The sequence below is a fragment of the Heliangelus exortis genome, chromosome 20 (genome assembly GCF_036169615.1).
Source record: "Heliangelus exortis chromosome 20, bHelExo1.hap1, whole genome shotgun sequence".
NCBI classification, from domain to species: Eukaryota; Metazoa; Chordata; class Aves; order Apodiformes; family Trochilidae; genus Heliangelus; species Heliangelus exortis.
Genome location: NC_092441.1, coordinates 4,340,758 through 4,359,079, shown reverse-complemented (window position 1 = coordinate 4,359,079; position 18,322 = coordinate 4,340,758). Strand labels below are relative to the sequence as shown.

At 44.5% G+C, this 18,322-nt stretch overlaps 1 protein-coding gene across 1 annotated transcript; it reads left to right on the top strand.

Annotated features, from left to right (window-relative positions):
• The first annotated feature begins 425 nt into the window (after positions 1–425).
• Positions 426–2,851, top strand: NOG (noggin). The gene is made up of 2 exons (XM_071764534.1): positions 426–797; positions 1,067–2,851. Exon 2 carries the CDS (start codon positions 1,525–1,527, stop codon positions 2,194–2,196), a length of 672 nt encoding a protein of 223 aa, XP_071620635.1. The 5' UTR covers positions 426–797; positions 1,067–1,524; the 3' UTR covers positions 2,197–2,851.
• The last annotated feature ends 15,471 nt before the right edge of the window (positions 2,852–18,322 follow it).

Here is an 18,322-nt window from a genome sequence, read left to right as displayed (position 1 = left end):
TGCTCCGAGGAGCGCAGCTGAGCCTTGCTGCTTCCCGGAGCAATCTGCGGTGGGAGCGGAGCCACCGGGCTCCTCTCGGGGGAACCTCCGGTTCCGTACCGAGGGTCTCGCTCGGCGGCAGCCTCTGAGCTCCGAGCCCTGTCCGCGGGAGCCTCCGCCTCCTGCCCCGCGATGCTCCGCAGAGGATTCGCACCCCGTTGTTTGTTCCCGCCTTCATCGGCACGGCAAGCCAAGTTTATTCCGGGGGCTCCTCCGATCCCCTAAAACCGCGGCAGACGCGCTGGCTTTCCTCCACCTCTCGCTCTCCCCAGGCGGTCAGCCGCCGGTTCCGTCCCCGGTGCCGTCCCGGCCGCCCCGCGGCGCGGCGCCGCCAGCAGAGGGCTCGCTCCGCCCGGGAAGGCGCCGGGGCCGCGGGCAGAGGAGGTGTCTGCGGCGGGCGGGCGGCCGGGCGCGGCGGGCAGTGCATCGCGGGCCCATGTGCGGGGCCGAGCCGGCGGCCCCCAGCCGCCGGGGAGCGCCGGCCGAGGCGGGAGGGCGCGGAAACCTGCGCACCGCGGGGCGCGCTGCCGCCCTCCGCGGGCAGCCGGGCCGCTCTCCTGCGCGGGGCGAGCGGGAGAGGCCGCGCTCCGCCGCCGCGGAGGCTGCCCCCATGGGGTGACCGGCGCGGCGGGGCGCGGCGGCGGGGCCGAGCGAGCGGCCGGCGCCGGCGGCCGGAGGAGCCGTTCCCCGTGCGGCGGGGCGGGCGGAGCGGGGCTGCCCGGGCCAGGGCAACATCTCCCGAGGCGCGGCGGGCTCGCGTGAGCGGCGGCGTGCGGAAGGCGGGGGGAGGCAGCGGCGGCTCCCGCCTCAGCCTTCCCCACCAGAGGGTGTCTTCTGGGTGGGAAGGGGGAAGCCGCGCTCTCCTGGACTTTTGTGGGAGTGGGGGTTGTGTTGTGTGTGTGGTTCTTTTTTTTTTTTTTTTTTTTTTTCAAGGGGGGTGGGGTGGGTTAGAAGAGAGTCTGTGGTTTCCATGGAGATGAAGCTGAAAGTGCAGGAAATTTAAAGGCTTTGGGTCCTTGCAAAGCAGACAAACTGGTGCCAACGTGCGTGGCTGCTGTTGCTGCTGAGGAGGCTGCTTTGCAAACGGCGGAGAAGAGCGGGGAGGAAGAATCGACAGCAACTTCTTCCACACGCACGGGCAGACAACGAGGAGCAGGAGCAGCAAGCAGAATTTGCAACAAAAAGAGGCATCTGCCTTTCCCGGGGAGGGTGAAAAGAAACAGCAGCAGAATTTTGGAGCGGCTCCACCAGGAGAAATTTTATAGAGAAGCTTGCAAAAGAGAGAGTGTTTGCAGGGGGCTTGTTCTCCGGGCTTATTAGGGGGCTGTCTTTGCTGGGGGTGCGGGGAGCGGAGGTGATCCCTCTTAAAGACAATCTATTTTGGATATCCCCGTACAAGTTTTCTGATGTATTTGCTTGCACCTTCTTCCCCTGCTGTTTGGTGAACCCAGCCCCCCTCTCCCCCCCCCCACCGGTCTCCCAAGGATGGATCATTCCCAGTGCCTTGTGACTATATACGCCTTGGTGGTTCTGCTGGGTCTCCGGCTGGAGCAGGGAGCTTGCCAGCACTATCTGCACATCCGACCGGCTCCCAGCGACAACTTGCCCTTGGTGGATCTAATCGAGCACCCGGACCCTATCTTTGACCCCAAGGAGAAGGATCTTAACGAGACCTTGCTAAGGAACCTCATGGGCGGACACTTCGACCCTAACTTTATGGCTATTTCCGTGCCCGAGGACCGGCTTGGCGTGGACGATCTAGCTGAGCTGGACTTGCTGCTCAGGCAGAGACCCTCGGGAGCGATGCCCAGCGAAATCAAAGGGCTGGAGTTTTACGACGGGCTGCAGCCGGGCAAGAAGCACAGGCTGAGCAAGAAGCTGCGCAGGAAGCTGCAGATGTGGCTCTGGTCCCAGACCTTCTGCCCGGTTCTATACACGTGGAACGATCTCGGCAGCCGCTTTTGGCCCCGGTATGTCAAAGTGGGCAGCTGCTACAGTAAAAGGTCTTGTTCAGTCCCAGAAGGCATGGTTTGCAAACCTGCCAAGTCCGTGCATTTAACGATCCTGAGGTGGAGGTGCCAGCGTCGGGGGGGGCAGAGGTGCACATGGATACCCATCCAGTATCCCATCATTTCGGAGTGCAAGTGCTCCTGCTAAGGCTTGCACTTACCTCGTCTTGCCCCTTCTCCAGCGGACTCACGTGGACCTTTGCTGCAACAAAAAAAAAAAAAAAAAAAAAAAAAAAAAAGACTTTTGCTTTCTGGTTAACGTTGTAATGCACTGTAACGTGTAGGAGAATGTATATTGTGTGTATATATGGCACCGTTTTAATAAACTATTAAAAGGTCAGTATTATACGTGAAATAATCAACGTCTACTGTATTTTTAAGACTATTACCCTGATCGTTGCTAATGTATCTTTTTTTTTTTTTTTTTGGTATTTATATTCGAGACAGAAGTTGCTTCGCTTTGGCGAAGTATGTTTTTTGTTGTTTTGGTTTTGTTCTGGTTTTTGTTTTGTTTTTTTTAATAAAAGGATTAAAAAATACAAACCAAACTTTTTGATAAGAAAACGTTTTAAAGCTATTTTCCATTATTCGGAAAGCGTGTGTGTGGAGTTTTTTTTCTTTTTCCTTCTGGACTTTAGATTTAAAATAAAAATAAATAAGCGCCTAGAGCACAATGTTATTGTAAATAGAGAGAACAGTTTGAATGACTTAATCCTATGTAAATGAAGAGTATCTGCTATTTATTCTTTATATCCTTGTAGTAAAAGTGCAGTGCAGAATTAAAGTCAACCACTAAAACACGAGCCGTTTGGAATCTGTTTGCTTTTTGGTTTGGCCACCTTCGGGGGGGCTTTCTTCTCTCTCCTCCTCGTCCTCCAAGCTCAGCAGGACGTTTCGTGGTGGCAGGAGGAGGTGGGAACCTGCTCACGACACTGTTAGAAGGGAATCTCTGACACCTACACCACGGGAGCTCCCCAGGGATCCGGCCCCGCGTGTGGGGCCGGTGGGGAGCGACTGCGGGGGGGGTCCCGGTTCCGCACTGCGCGCTGCCCCCGCGGAGCTGCTCGCCCACCGCCGCGCAGGCAGGGCGCGCTCCGTGGCAGCTGGTTTGGGATTTTTTTTCTTTTTTTTTTTTTTTTTACCGCTTGACATTTCATTTACAACAGGACACGTGTCTTTCACACCTACCATTGTGGTGGGACACGGCTGAAACTTGACCCTTGGGCTTTGGGGGTTTTCGGCGCAGACACGTTATTAGCCTGATCCTATGACAGCCTCGCACACCCTCCCTGCGCGGCCACAGTCGCCCCTCACAGCCCGGTTAACCCTTTGGGCTCCCGCCAGCCTCGGGTGATGGCTCCACAGACGGGCTGCCCCCCTCCAGCCTCCCTTCCTCCTTCCCTCCCTCCTGGCGAGGCAGGGAGCACCGGGCTCCCCGCGCCCGCGGAAGGCGGTGCCGGGCGTCCCGCAGCCGCCTCCCCCCGGCCGCCCTGCGCGGGGCCCGCGGCGCCGCTCCGCCCGCTCCCCCCAGCGCCGGCTCCAGCGCTGCCCGCCCCCGGCTCGGGGCAGCCGGCGGGACTCCAGTGCAGCCCCCGCGGGCCGCTCTCTGCTCCGGGGTGCGGGGCACCAGCACTGGGGAACGTCCCCGGCCCGCGGGGCGCGTAACTCAACCGCGGCTCTCTGCGGACCCGTCGCAATTAACGAAGTATTTGACTTTTACGTGCTGGGAGACGGGACGATTAGTATCTCATAGATACCAACTGCAAAAACAAACTCTCCACGTGTTCTTCAAAGGCTGCCTGACAGTGCAGAAAGCCTTTTCCTTATTTATCTTGGAATCAAAAAACTTTTTTTTTTTTTTTTTTCCCAAACTCTGAGGGAATCTAGGCTAATTATTTTTAACCCGTGGGTCTTTCATTGACACAACACAGTCTTGCTTTCTCTAACGTTTAGTTCACGTACCTACGAATATGTATTCATCCCCGTTCTCTCTTTCGGTGCATTTTACCAGCCGTCCCTTTGCTTCTTATTTCAATAGTTTGGGGGGGCGGGAGGGGAGAAAAAAATCAGATCTTGGGACATTTAGGGTATTCATTAACCTAGTGAAGAGGAACAGAGGCATTATTACTCACATAGAAGGCACCCTGCCCCCATGTCTATCTAAGGGTTCATTGTAAAAGGATTAAAAGTTAAAGACCTTCATCTTATGATTCTTTCATTTAATCTTCGTGGCGCCTGAAAGACATGCTGGATGGATGATCACATTTAAAATATTCCTAATGTCGGCTACCTTAGGACTCCAGGCAGGGCAAACAAACGTAATTTATTTCTAGAAGAAAGGGGATATTGAGATGTTTAAGTTTATGAACCACCATTACCATGTATATTTGTTAGGTTCTGACAAATACCCAAATAACATTAAAATCAGCCATTCATCACATATGAATTTATGCAAAACCTTCTATGCCTGGGGCCAATATTTTTTTAGACAGAGTTTCACTTGCAAAAAAAAAAAAAAAAAAAAAAAAAAAGTTTATTTAAAAAAAAAAAAAAAAGCCAAAAGTAAGAGTTTTTCATGACTGGTAAACATGAGAATTATGTGCACAGAAACTATTTCATGCTGGGATGGCAGCCAGGGACTCGGGAATGTCAACAAAAGTTCTCCGAAGGTTGAAAATGTCACTGAATTACAATACAAGGTCCTTTGCCCCATTAGCAAACTTTACTAAAGTAATATTCCCACTACTTAGCAAGGGGACTCACCCAGTGATTTATCTGCCTGTGATCTGAGCAGTGAGGCAAACAGAGACTTCATCTGGAAACTACTGTGGACTGTTTGCTTAAAGATTTTAAATTTTTATGTGTGCAGAGATGTGTGTGTATTTGTGGGTGTTATGTGAGTGTAAAGTAAGTGTGGTGTTAACATAGTCTGAATATCACTGTATCTGTCCTAATCTGAGAGCAATTGTAATCAGTAAGGCTTACATGCATACATGCTTTCTCAACTAATAATACCCTGTTACTAATTAATTCCCAATAATATTTGGGGTTAAAACCATGAAGTTTCACCATCCACAAGGCCTGTGATTTTTAAAAAATAAATAACTACATTTTGTCAGATAGTAGAGCAAAAATAAACCAGTAGTTTTTACAGTTGTTTCTGGTCAGATTCATGTTCTGGTCCTCCTGGCCTAGTGTTGAAATGTTTGGCTTGTAGTGGAAGTGTTTCAAGCCAAACAAATAAAATATATTTCTGATTAATGTTTCTATGCAAATCTTTTTAATATTAGATTTTGTAATATGTTTTGAGAGCAAAATTGAGTTATAGCTCTTTTAAACTGAAATAAATTCATAACACATAAGACCTCACAGAGACCACAGTGGGGAAGAAATAAGAAGGGAAAGGTTGAAAGTTTGCTGTTAATTGGTCTTCAGTTTCTTCTTTTGCAATTTTAGTGTCTTAAAGTGTAATATTGGAAATTTAAATTCACTTGTACCCCTGCCATAGACTGCGTAACCTCAGTGAGTCCTTTAACCTATGTGCTGCAGTTCCTCATGAGGAGTACAGGGCTTTGTCATCTTTGTCAATGAAGTCAGTCTTTATGCAGAATAATTTGTTTTCTCATACCATGTGTTTATTCAAGATCCAGTGAAGCTAAGGCCTAGTGCTCAAAGGGGGGTACTTGGTGGTACTGGCTTTAGCACCCAAGACACGGCTTTTCCAGGGCAGAACAGTATCTTGTGTAGCATTTTCTAATGCTTTATACTCCTGTTTATCAGACAAAGCATGTGACTCTTAATGAAAGTTGTGATGTTATTTGCTAATTTGAAAGTGCTCAGGGTTACACAGTTGATAAAGGATTAAAAAGTAGACTAAAAAAAAAAATGTAGACTAAAGTTGTCCAGATGTTTGTAAACAGCTCATTCAAAATTAGTCCAGATAGTGTGAAAAGAAAGAACAAACTAAGAAAACTTTGTTACACATATCATGAGTGTGTGGCATCCTCACACACATACTTAGCTGAAATAATATATTTGATTTGTTTTCACCTTTTCAGAATACCATCATAAAGATGAGTTCTTGAGATTGCACGAGTGCGTGATGGAGTCATCACAAAAATAACCACAGCTACAAATGAGAGCAGTGGTGTTTGTATAAGTACAGAACAAGTTTTGCCTCTTCCATAGTTTTAATAGAGAAATAACCTTAATTTAGTAACATCAACAGCTGCTAAAAAAATTCCTAGCAGTTCACCTTACTTGAGTTGTGTTATATAAATGTAATCTGCACCGTGCTGGCTGGATCTTGTATCCATTAAAAAGAAGATATTCCAGCTCAGCGATTTGGCAGGAATCTTCATTGAAAGTTGAAATAAATATAATGATGTCATCATATAATATAACATCATAGCTTTCAAGGTAAGCCAAACCAAAGGTATGTTGGCAGGGGAATGCTGCCACCTGGTAGATCCATGCTAGGAATAGATACGGCAGCCTCATCCAGCAGGGAGGAGAATAGCCACACTCTTCCTGAAGTGCCCACAAGGATCCTGCAGTCTTTCTGTGCATGCACGTCCTCTGGGAGCCTTACTACACGCAGGAGCTGCAGAATCTGTGTCAATGCTCTCTTTTAAGAGAGCAGCTACAGCAAATTTGAAGAGACCCTTTCATTCCCTCTTCCTTGCTCCCATACCAAGCGAGAAGCTCCAGTGGTTAAAAGGAAGGGAATGAATACGTTCACTTGAAACAACTGTTGGAATGGTTCAGAGGGGAGCAGAAATATTCAGCAATCAACATTAAAGACTCTAAATCCTTAGAGGTGTTATTGCAGGATCAGCAGCTTACAGCCCTCTTTAGTGAAGGCTGGGTACCAATGTGTTACTGTTAAATCTCCTGCAGCTACTTCTCAGGGGCAAAGCAGCTGTGCTGCATGATGGGCTGGCTGAAGGCTCTGAGGGAAAAGATACAGGAAGGGGAATCTGCACGGGTGTAACATCCCAGTGAGTCCTCTCTGTGGAACTGCAGGACAGGAGATGCAGGGATGGCACAATTTAGCCTCCAGCCTTTAAGGTAGACAGTTTAGATGGAAACCAGCTGTAACCAGATGCTCTGGGGGCTCACAAGTTGTACCTTCTGCCCTTTCCAGGGATAAGTTCATGCTGCCATTGAGCATCAGTCTGAGCCAGTGCTCAAGACCAAACAAACCTGTGTCTGCATTTAGGCCCCATCATCAGGCAGATAGCCCAGGAAGCTCAGCACCCATTCCTGAGAGGCATCTGGCAGTGTGTGGGTGCTCCTCTTCTAGAGCTGCCACCAAGCTAAAGCCAGCAGCACTGGCTGAAGGTTCACAGATCTTAGCACTGACACTACTTGTCACCTAAGACAGACATTCCCCAGGACTCAAGTCTCTCCCTTAGAGTATCCAAGAGTACACTAGCTGTATCAAATAATCAAAACAGAGTTTGAAAATAGGTTTCACACTCCCTCTTAATTTTTTTTTTCCCCCTCATGAGAGGGGGAGTGGCAAGACTCCCATCACAAAGAACGTTACTCAGAACCAGAACAGATCTTAGGGCACAACACTAAAAACCTGTATGCAATGGAGAAGGACTGGGTGGCTCGGGGGATTGGTAATGGTATAAAGAGCTTTTCACCACTAGGCTTCTGGCTTCCATCCAGAGGTAGTAACTGAAAGCCACAGTCATCTGATGCCTGCATAGTGGGCTGTGTAGAATGAGTTGTTGGTCTCTGCATAGATCCTACCAAGCAGGATCCAGATCACAAAGCCACCACCAGACCTGACGTGCTTGCAAGGATTCTCAATCTAAAGAGCAAAATCAAACAGGAATGAGTACTTTTGATCTGTTCTTGTGATTTAGTAGCAATAAGGGTATATTGTTGTCATTGGATGTGTTTGTTGTGCAGGGCTAATACAGGAGAACACAACCAGTATAGTCCCGTGTATAGATAGACTGCTACTAGCATTTTCCTTATGGCATAGTAATATCTGTGTATTTTACTTACACCTGGCAATTTACTACCTGGCTTGGATGCAAAACCATGGTCCAGAGGAAGATGCAGCAAATGCAAGGGCCATGCTGTATTAATCTGAAGTCCTGCTACACCACATGGTGCAGTGCCACTTACTTTACAGTGAATCCATCTTGTGCCTAACCCTACAAATACATTCTGCTCCTTGGGTTGGTCTCTTTTAGCAAAGTCAGTGCAACTTCCCAGTGCTCAGATCAGAGCCTTTCACAGGACCCCAGTCATCCAGCTCTGAACATGCATTTCTCTGAACAAAGGAAGGCACAGGTTGTCATTCTGAATATGCTTGACAAGCTGCTGTGTTGTACCTGTGCAGTAAAAAAAATCCAGCACTATTTCTCAGCAAGAAATAAGTTGATTTTAACTTCAAATATTAGGAATAAGACGTACATAAAACCAATATGTATTTATGTAAGAGCCTGTGTAAACATCACTTCTCTGTTTCAAAATGAGCTTTCTGGTATTCCAAGCACTTCCTAATATTGTCTGTGAGAGAAAATGGACAGAAAATAGTCTTCCTTCACTCCCCCTCCTAGTTTGCTTTGGACATTTAGAGATACTGCATATCTAGTCAGTTTTATTTTGCCCTTTGCATAGATTTGTTCTTCCAAGGGCAAATGTTGACATTTGATTGATTTCTTCCATGCAGCAACAGAATACTGAAAAACTTTGCATAAATACTATTGTAAACATGTGTAATTTACTAGAGGATTTCTATAGCCTGGTGAGACATGCTGCAATAATATCTTCTAACATGGAGTGGACTTCCAAGCTCATCATTGTCCTTTTGGCATAAATGGATAAAAATTTGTTTTGTAGGTAATGCTTGCACAACAAATGAGGTCATTAAATGAACCTTGAAGGTCTTTTGAATAAGCCTCACTGTCTTAGTTATAACCAAGCCCTAAATAAAGTCTCAGTGCTACATTAGCAATCTCTCCCATGCCCTTTGAAACACTTAAATATCCCTTCTGTGTCTCAGTGTATCTGCTCATGGGCTGTTGGCTTCAGAAGGGTGTGAAGGGTCCCTGTTCACTGAGTGGTTTACTGGATGCAGATCTTCTGTTCTGTATATGCACAGAGGAGTATTCTGGTTAACTGGGAACTCTAATAAAGTTCACTAAGAACTACATGAAGAAGGCATTAAGGCAGGACCACCAGGTCAGAGGTAGTTATGCTGCACTTACACTGTCTTCAAAAGTACAGAGCATTCTGCTTTGAGCCAACAAAATCTTAAGTGTGTACTCAACCTCTTCATGAGTGCTTCCCCAGTAGGTCAGCTCACCTGATGCAAGCAAAAGATGTAAGCAGCTTCTCCCTTGGATCAAGCCAAAATGCTCAGCACCCTGTATCAGAGTCCCGAGGGAACCAAGAGCAGCTTGGGTGTTCAGGGGAGGGCTGTTTCACCTAACCAGGAACAGCTGAGTGTTGTGGTTTGTATAAACTGTTTGCCATGTATGTGTGGCATGTGGCAGTAAATGAAACACTTACTTTAAAACTTATTGAAGTTCTTTCAGCAAAAAAATTAATGTGGGGTTGGCTTTTATGCGTTGTTTCAAATGAAGCAGAGATTTATACACCTTATTATCCTAATTTTTTTCCAGACACTGCCCTGAATATCTCTCATATCTTATGGGAAATTAAATATCAGGGTTTTTAAAGAGATCATTTTTAATTTCCCATCTATGGCACAAACAAAAAAAATGAGTAAGTCTAATGAAGTGGCATGTAGTCAAATGTTCAGACTGTAATCATCCACGAAATATTTAAAGCAATCTGAATGAAACTTTTCAGACAGCCAGACTAGGTTCCTCCTACTCCTAAGCTTCTGAGAGATGCCAACAGACTTGAAGGTTAGCATTTTCAGGCCTGGGCTCCTAAGACTGGGTATCTTGTTCAACAATCAGAAACTTATTGGGGAGAAACACTATGGTTTGCATTTTGGATGCAGAAATTCCCAGCTCGTAATAGGGAACAATGACAACATGCACACAGTGAGCATCAGCTGTTACAGCCTTACTGCTTAATTCTGTAGCTGGTACTGTGAATTTTATAGCAGTTTATAATAAGATTTCTTTTTCCCCAAAAACAGAGCTAATATGTGCACATTGAAAACAAACAAACAAAAAAAAGGGGTGGAATTTAGGTACAGAAGTTTCCTGGGAGCTGCAGAAAATCCCATTTTCAAATCTGCTCTCTTTGAAATAATGAGAAAAAGAAGAGGACTTACAGTTTCTCACAGGAGAGAGAAATCCTAATGCAAAATAATGAGATTCCAAGCCATATCTTCTGCCAGGGTGGATTTGTAGGGGGTAAGGGAGGATGGGGGAGGTAGAGCTAAGGCAGCATTTCCCTCTCTTCACTTTTTTCCTTCCTCCTCCTCCCACCAGCATGGTTGATGCTGTCACATGCTGAAGGAGAGGTTGAATCTCTCCCTCCTTTATTTCAGTTCTCCATCATCCCCTGCAGATGTAGTGGATAAATATATGGACTCCAATACAGTTACTTTATGCTGATTGAAGATCTTAATCTGCTTATAAAAGAAATGCAGTCTTTTCAGAAGTCTCTTTTTTTATTTCTTGTTGCCTCAAATCTTTCTGCCTCTGGTACATTAAGTAGCTGTCAGTGAAATTTCTCTTTGTGTTAGTCTGTTTTCCCTGAAGGTGGTCAGGGAATTAACATTGTGATTAACTTTTTTTTTTTTTTTTTTTATCAAACTGTAGATGTTTTGTGAAATTGCATGTTTTATTTTGCAAGTTTAGCACTGTCAAAGTTGTTTAACTTTCAAAAGCAAAACATGAGCTATTTTATCACCTCTTTTTCTTCTGTAAAATAAATGGATTCTGTAGCTATACTGCCCACTCCTGAGGAGCTCACAAGAAATTTCCAGAATAAACACCCTTTGCAATTTTGCTAGAGTTAAGATGAAAGTCTGCAATTAAAAGGAGTCCTTTGGTCACTTCAAAGTGTAAAGCAATCACGTTGAGGGGGGGAACATCAAAATTATTGCACTCTGAGGTGCAGTAGCTGGTACAATAATGTCAGTATCTGGCAGGATCTTCAGTGTCTGTGCAGGGACTGATACCACTTGGGCTGAGGAAAGCTCTCAGGTGGCAGCAGTAGGAAGTTTTTGTTTTCTGTGCAGCCTTCCCTTCAGAAAATAATACAATATGTATATTTTACAGGTGTGCCAGATCTCTTCCTGTGTTCAAATTCAGGACAGCTACTATTGCAACCTCCAGTGACCCTCTGGGCTGCTTGTTGAAAACAATCAGTTGAACACTGAGGGGAAATTGCAATATTTGTAATATGTTAGGCCATGGAACATGTGAAACCTGGTTTCCTGTGGATTTATGTCTTGAAAGTGAATTTCTGGAGCTCATTTACTGCATGTATCTGTAGCCAAACCTGGACAGCACTAACCTGACCCTGCCATTTCTGGAGAGCTCTGTCTTGCCTGTCACTGCAAGCCAGGTGACATCAACTTTGAATAAGCCAAGTGGCACTCAGAGAGATGTGACCTGAGTCCTGGTCTCACTCTCTCTGTCCCACAAGGTTTTATGTTGGTCCCTTGATTTTAAAAATTGCTGAGCTTATGCTTCAGCTTACCTTAGTAGTGGGAGCTACTAGAATCTCTCTTCCCAGCACAGCATTGGGGTTTTTTTTATTTTCAGATACTTAATGTTTGTAACTGTGAGAGCATGTAGATACGTACACAGCACAGTCCAATAAATCTGATTTCCTCTGAAAACAAACAAACAAAATTTAAAAAAAATATCAGTAGCACTGAATAATAACTCTGAATCCCCTGAATCCATGAGTGGCTCTACTGGAAGTATTAAATAGCCCTATTACAAATAATAAATCCTCAAATCTTCTCCTGCCTCGGATGCTCTGGAGCATCATTTCTGCTGTGGCATTTGCAATGTGTGAGTCAAGTTACTTCAAAGGATTTCACTGCCTTCTTGCCTTACTGAGCAATTCTATAGCTTATTCTGTAACCTTTGTGTCTCTTCTTAGTATTCTGGATCTATTTCATTGTACTGCAAATGAAACTAGATTGAAGGTCCCTGTGAGATAATGTCCCTGCTTCTGTATAAATTGCTCAGAATAGTTTTGGTCCTGTTCAGACAGTAAATACTCATGGCCCTATTTGTGCAAATTGTCTTAATGGGGTCAATAGATTTATCTACTTGTACAGTTGTTAAAAATAGTTTAACAGTTTTTCTGAGGCAAAAATGGTGACTCAGTGGTAATGTAACATTTTACAGATTCACATCTGCTGAAAAATGTGGCCACTTTCCAGCTTTGAAAACATTAAACTTTTTTTTTTAATAGAATATTTTATTGTTATCTTCAGAGTACTTACTATTGATTTTTTTTCTAATTTTGAAACTCCTCATTTAATTCTGCTACAGAAATCCATTCCTTTTTTACCTATGTAGGCCAAAATTGCTTCTCAATCAAAATTAAACTCTTTAAGATTGAACATAGCATCTTTTGTGATTCTGAGCCAGTATTCCTTCATTTTCAGCTCACCCAAAAATTTGAAAATTTATTATTTTTGGTGAGCTCCACGCATATATTTAAATTATTCACCAGAGCTGCGAGGAATGGAAAAATTAGATTGTCTCACAGCTCAAATCAGATGCCAGATCCATAGCTGCAGTAAATCAGCATAGCACTGATGGTGTCAGGCAAGCTATTCAGTTTTATGCAAGCAAGGAAGCCAGCTCCATTTAAGTATTTCCTTCAGCTGGACAGTGAAGATGAACTCTTCAGGTGAATATGGTTGTTGCTCAGGTCCATGAGAGAAAAGACTTGTAAAATGAAAGTATTATCTGGCTTATTTGTGGCACTAACATGTGATGCCTGCGTTTTCAGTCCTAAGCATCAGTATAAATCCTGTGTGCAGAATTTAGTTCTATATTCCCTCCCTAGGAAAACCAAGTGTCATGACTCCCAACTCTTTCTGTGTGCTGTTGATTAGCATTCCACCAGGCTCACTTAACCTATTAGAGCGTCTGTCACTATTGGTGGAAAAGACTCTTTTATTTCCTTCTCAAATGATTTTGCTTTTCTTCAATGGTGTCCATAGCAACACATACTGGTAGTGATGAGTCCCTGATTCTCTTGCAGGCTTTCCACAGCAGTGTCTTGCCAGTAACAACAGTTGACCCGACATTGTAAGGCTGCTCAGAGGCACGTAGCCACCCTGCTTCTCCTGATGAATGGGAGGTATCTTTCCTTACAGGGCAGGTCACTTCTGGTAGGTGACATAGCTCATTTCCAAACACAACAGCATCTTCTGTGTTTCTGAACACAGGAATCTAACTTGGGAAGGTCTTTTGACTTGAAGGTTATTTTCTGAATGTGTATGTGCATCTATGTCCCTGGGAATGGGGGTAACTATTTCTAAGGATATGGGTTTGTCCCTCTAGGCTGGAAATCAGCTCAAATAGCAAGCAGTCTGTGGAAGGGATCCTGCAGAATGTAGCCCAGGGGACGAGGGAAGCCAGTTGTCCCTTATCTACTCAATCTTCTCTCCCTCTTTTTAATCTTTCTGTCTAGGTAAAAGCCATGTCAAGGAAATGAGTAGTCTGCAACATGGACTATCTGTGCTGCAGACTTTAAATTAGAACCAACAATGTAACACCAAACTCAAATATGAATTACTTCATTACCTAGACTGAGCTGGCAAGAAAGCCAAAATGCTCTGCTGTGTGGTCTCCTGTGCCTTAACCTAATATTCAGAACTAATAGGAATGAGTCTTGGACTTAGTAAGAGTTGGCTTTATATCACAATGTGCATAGAGCAGGGACCAGATCCAGTAACCTTTCTTCATGCAAGTAATTCTTGCTCACATATGTAATCAATGGGATGATTTGCTTAGGTAAAGATTCTCTGCCTGTGTAAAAGTGGAAAGGACCTGGATAAAATTCTGCCGTTTTTCTTTCTCTGACTCATACTTGTCTCTGGATTTACTTTGTGTATGTATTGGCACTGTGGTTGCCTCCAAGCCCCAAGTACATATCTGCAGCTCTTTATGTTGCATTTTGAATGCCAAATAGACATCCTGAGTTCCTCATGTACCTATAGAAATATCTGCGTCTTGGAAGCAAGAACTCTTTACCAAATGCCTATTGCAGTAAATGAAAATTATCTGTGCTGACTGCAGTACCCCTGCAGTCTTCATTTGTGCTAGCAGTGTGTCATTTCTGGGCTTCAGTGTCATTTCTTCCAGGGACAGCTTCACCCTGATGTCTTGTGTAAAGGTCCCATCTGAGCTGGAGCCAAGCACAATGCTGGTTATGTTAACAGATGGACACGAGTGCAGTCATTAGACCGTGCCTGAGTGTGAGTGTTGAGAGCAGAACTCACAGGTGGGAATGGCCAAATGTCTGTCTGTACTGTGGTTAGGGGGACATACCATTGCTAATTCTGCTGTGGGCTGACTTAACTGAAAAAAGAAATTCTTCCTTCACCACATAAGGAGAGGTTTTGGCCTGTTGGAATTGCCTGGGTGGTGCAAAGGAAGGTGGGGTGTAGAGAGACATTCTAATTAAGTCTCTATCCCCTTTTGTTCATATCTTTTTAGGAAAGCCCCCATGGAATAGACCAAAATAAGCTCCTACCCCTAGCTGAATAGGTTGTCAGGGTGCAGAACTATATTCTGCAGACTTATGCATGTGTAAGGGGTGTGTAACATTTTTGTCTGAATGGAGCCCTATGTTCTCATAATTTATAGTAAGTAATCTTATTTGCAAAGCATGCCCTTACAGTTTTAAAAAACAAGTTAATTGACTTGCATAAAAATCAAACATGTCAAAGTTTTCCATCTCGACACAAACACCACATTGAGCAGCACATTGCTACAATAGCCATGATGCAGTCTGGGCTACCTATTGAGATATTTCATAAACCAAAATGGAATCTTAAAAGTTTGTCAGTTTTGCATACCTCTGAGTTTCTGAATTTAGGACTCCATTACTTGACTAATTATACAATGTTTTATTTTTTTCCCTGTGTAAATAAACAAACTTGTGTCTGAATTTTGGCAAGGGGCACTAGAAGCCAATTAGAAGGTGTTCCCAATGTATTACAGTATTACAAACAAGATGCCTTTTCTTAGAAAGGCGAACACACCGTGTTTCTTTTAATGAGTGTGAAAATATACCAGTTGCTTAATCACTAGCAACTTATAAGCATAAGTGAGTCCTTTCTCAGGAATGAAAAACATAGCCCAGTTTCTTTACTAACAGATGACATTTTAATTTAAAGCTCCAGTTTTTGTCTGGAAGGGCCAAAATATCTGAATTATTTGAGACAGAAGTAAGGGGCAGAGGAGAAGTATGAGAGAGCAGGAGAGATTTTCTTATCTGAGTGTGCTTCATGCACTTGGTAAAAATAGTGTGTCCCCCTCAGTCTGTGTCTGCAATGCCATCAAAGTTGCTGTGTCATTTCCAGTGCAGCTCAGCCACTCAGCCTCAGGTGCACTTCAGCACTAAACTGGATCCAAAACTGAAGCACTGTGAAGTCCAGACGTGCAGTTACTTAAGGGCAGATTATGCTTTCTGCATGTTGTAGGTAGGGGTTGGAGTACAACAGCATCCCTGGAAGGCTGAGCCCCATCAAGCATGGTGACTCAGCTGTAGTTTCCTCCTCCTGAGCCTCTTCTGGATAAAAACCAGAGATGCAGCCTTAACTTACTCTGAAAGGGTAAAGTTTCCTCCTCTGAAGTCTGGACAAATCAGAATATGCAGGCTCGTTTGTGAAGCAATAAAAATATCAAGCTGGATAAGAGACTGGATAGAACAAATAGCTCCATATAGAGATCCTTTATCCTTGTTTTTCTTGAAATGTTTGTCTGGAAACATAAAGATCACTTGATTTATGACTTGTTCAGCAAGGTCCAAATCAGATGGCATTGCATTCAGAGCAGTGAATCTGTCAGCCTGGTATTACTCCAGTGGTGGAAATTCCACACAACGACACATCCCCAGCTGCCAGTCTCTGGCATTGTGGCAGGAGTATGTTACTTGTCAGCAGATAGCAGTGTGGAAGAATCTGGCCCATCATGATTTTTAATCCTTCTCATAAAAATAAAATTAAGCCTTGGGAGAGCTCTTCGATGTTATTTAAAAATAGAAGAATGAGTGTTAGTGGTTTTATATGGATTACATAAATTACTAGTTTATTAGAAAAAGGGATAATTTTTAAAAGAGAGAATTTCCTTAGGAGGGAACATTTAACTTCTTTGGGTTTCTTTATGGCTATTTTATTTTGCACTTAAAAATAATTAAATCTTTTAAGGCAGTTTTTTTTAATTTTTTTTTTTGTCAAATAATACTTTTTCCTACTTCAGAGCTACACAGCCCCTCCTGGGTCAGCCTCCACACTGCTCAGCACTGAGGCAGCATCACAGCTTGTGATGCCACAGCTCAGGAAGTTCCTGGGCAACTCTTTGGTCATGGGCTGTGCATGAACTCTTCATTCAAGGCAAAGGTCACGTTGACAAACTTGAAAACTGACCACCAGAGATTTAATCCAAAGACAGCTTTCTGCCCAGCTGCAGTTAGGTCAGGTACACAGATTTCTAAGGAGTTTAGTGTCCCTAATTCCAGAGGAGTTTGGAGAGGCAGAGAACTTTCAACAGCCTATTTAGCATCTAACTTATTTGCCTTAAGTCATGGTCAAAATTTTCAGAAATGCTTAGAACAATATTACAGAAGCAGTTCAGGTGTCCATGAAAGTTAAGCACAGCCTCACCCTTCAGAGATGCAAGGAGCAAGGGGCAGGGATTCTGCTGGACATGGGTGCTCTGCCCCTTTGGAGACAAGGTGGGGAGAGGGTGCTGAGGAAGAGAAAGCTGTGGCTGGTGAACCCCTTGCAGCTGGGCAGCTTAGTGCAGATGGGGATAAAAAGCAATTTCTGCTCCCTGCTCAGTAGCAGGAGGGGACTGGGAAGGAGCTGTGGCTCCTGCTGAGTCTATCTGACTGTCTCCCAGAGCTAGGCCTGGAATGGGACTGCTGGGACACAGCCCTGTGCTTCCTCCCCACCACCCACGATATTAATGAAGAATACAAGGAAAAAGAAAATTGCCCCTTTGCTGTGATTTTTAATGGAAAGTTGGTCTTGTCAAATAATTGAGTTATTTTCTTTTTGTAATGCATCTGAAAATTCAGGTTCGGCTTCTGAAAATACTGTCAGGCTCTGATTGGGTGGCAAACGTTCTGTTGAAACCAGGAAAAAAATTAGGTTTGCTTGTAAAAATTCTTTGGTTTTCAGTACCCAAAAGCAGAGGGGAAGAACTTCGTTCAAAACCAAAACATTTCAGCTTTCTGTCACTGAAAACCAAAAAAGTTGTCATTGAATTTTTTGTGGTGAAAGTAATAGCTTCTAATCTAGTCCTGAGATTTTTCCAGGACATTTAGGGAATAGCAGTCTGTGCTCTGGATGGGACACAGGAGTGTCAGTTCTCAGCTTTGTCAGAGGTTTCTGACAAGCTACATAATCTGATTGGGTATGTTTACATGCCCTGATAGACGTGGCCCAGGGCTCTTCTGGAGTCAGTTCTGTCTGGTTTGGTAGAAAATAAATTCCAGTTAATGAAGTGGCAGTTTAAAGCCACTTCAAGCACGCTCAGCTCCCTGTCATTGCTGTCCCCTCCTCAGAGAAACCCTGCTGCCTGCTCATGTTCAGCTCAGTGAGACATTTCTATTCCTTTCCTGCCTCCCTTTTCACCCTCCCATTCCCACCTGAGTCCCCATTTCTCCTGGTACCCACACACTGCCAGGGCTGATGCTGGGTGCTTGGGCAGAACACCCCTGTCCAGACTCATCCATGGGGCTGGAGGCTTCAGCCTTCCCAGGACATCCTCTGCATGGCTGAATCCTGTCCTTTTGGTGATGTCCAAGGTGCTTGGTGGCTGATCATACTTCAAATGGCATGGTTGCATCAGTTGCCCACAGGTGGTCTCCTGAGTGTCTACAAAGCAGCCATGTGGTGAGAAGACCACCAGATGCTCACAGCCACTCTTGCAGTTGCACATGAACTGCTTTCCTGTCTCAGTTTCATGTTTTTTTCTGTAAAATGGGAATAATACCCTTGTCCTGTTGTCTCTCCTTAGTTTAGGGCTGCCTTGGCAATGAGGTTCCTTTCATAGTGGCAGAGACATGGCTGTTAAGGGTTCCCTGGTAGTGCTGCTAAGGAAAGAGTATACATA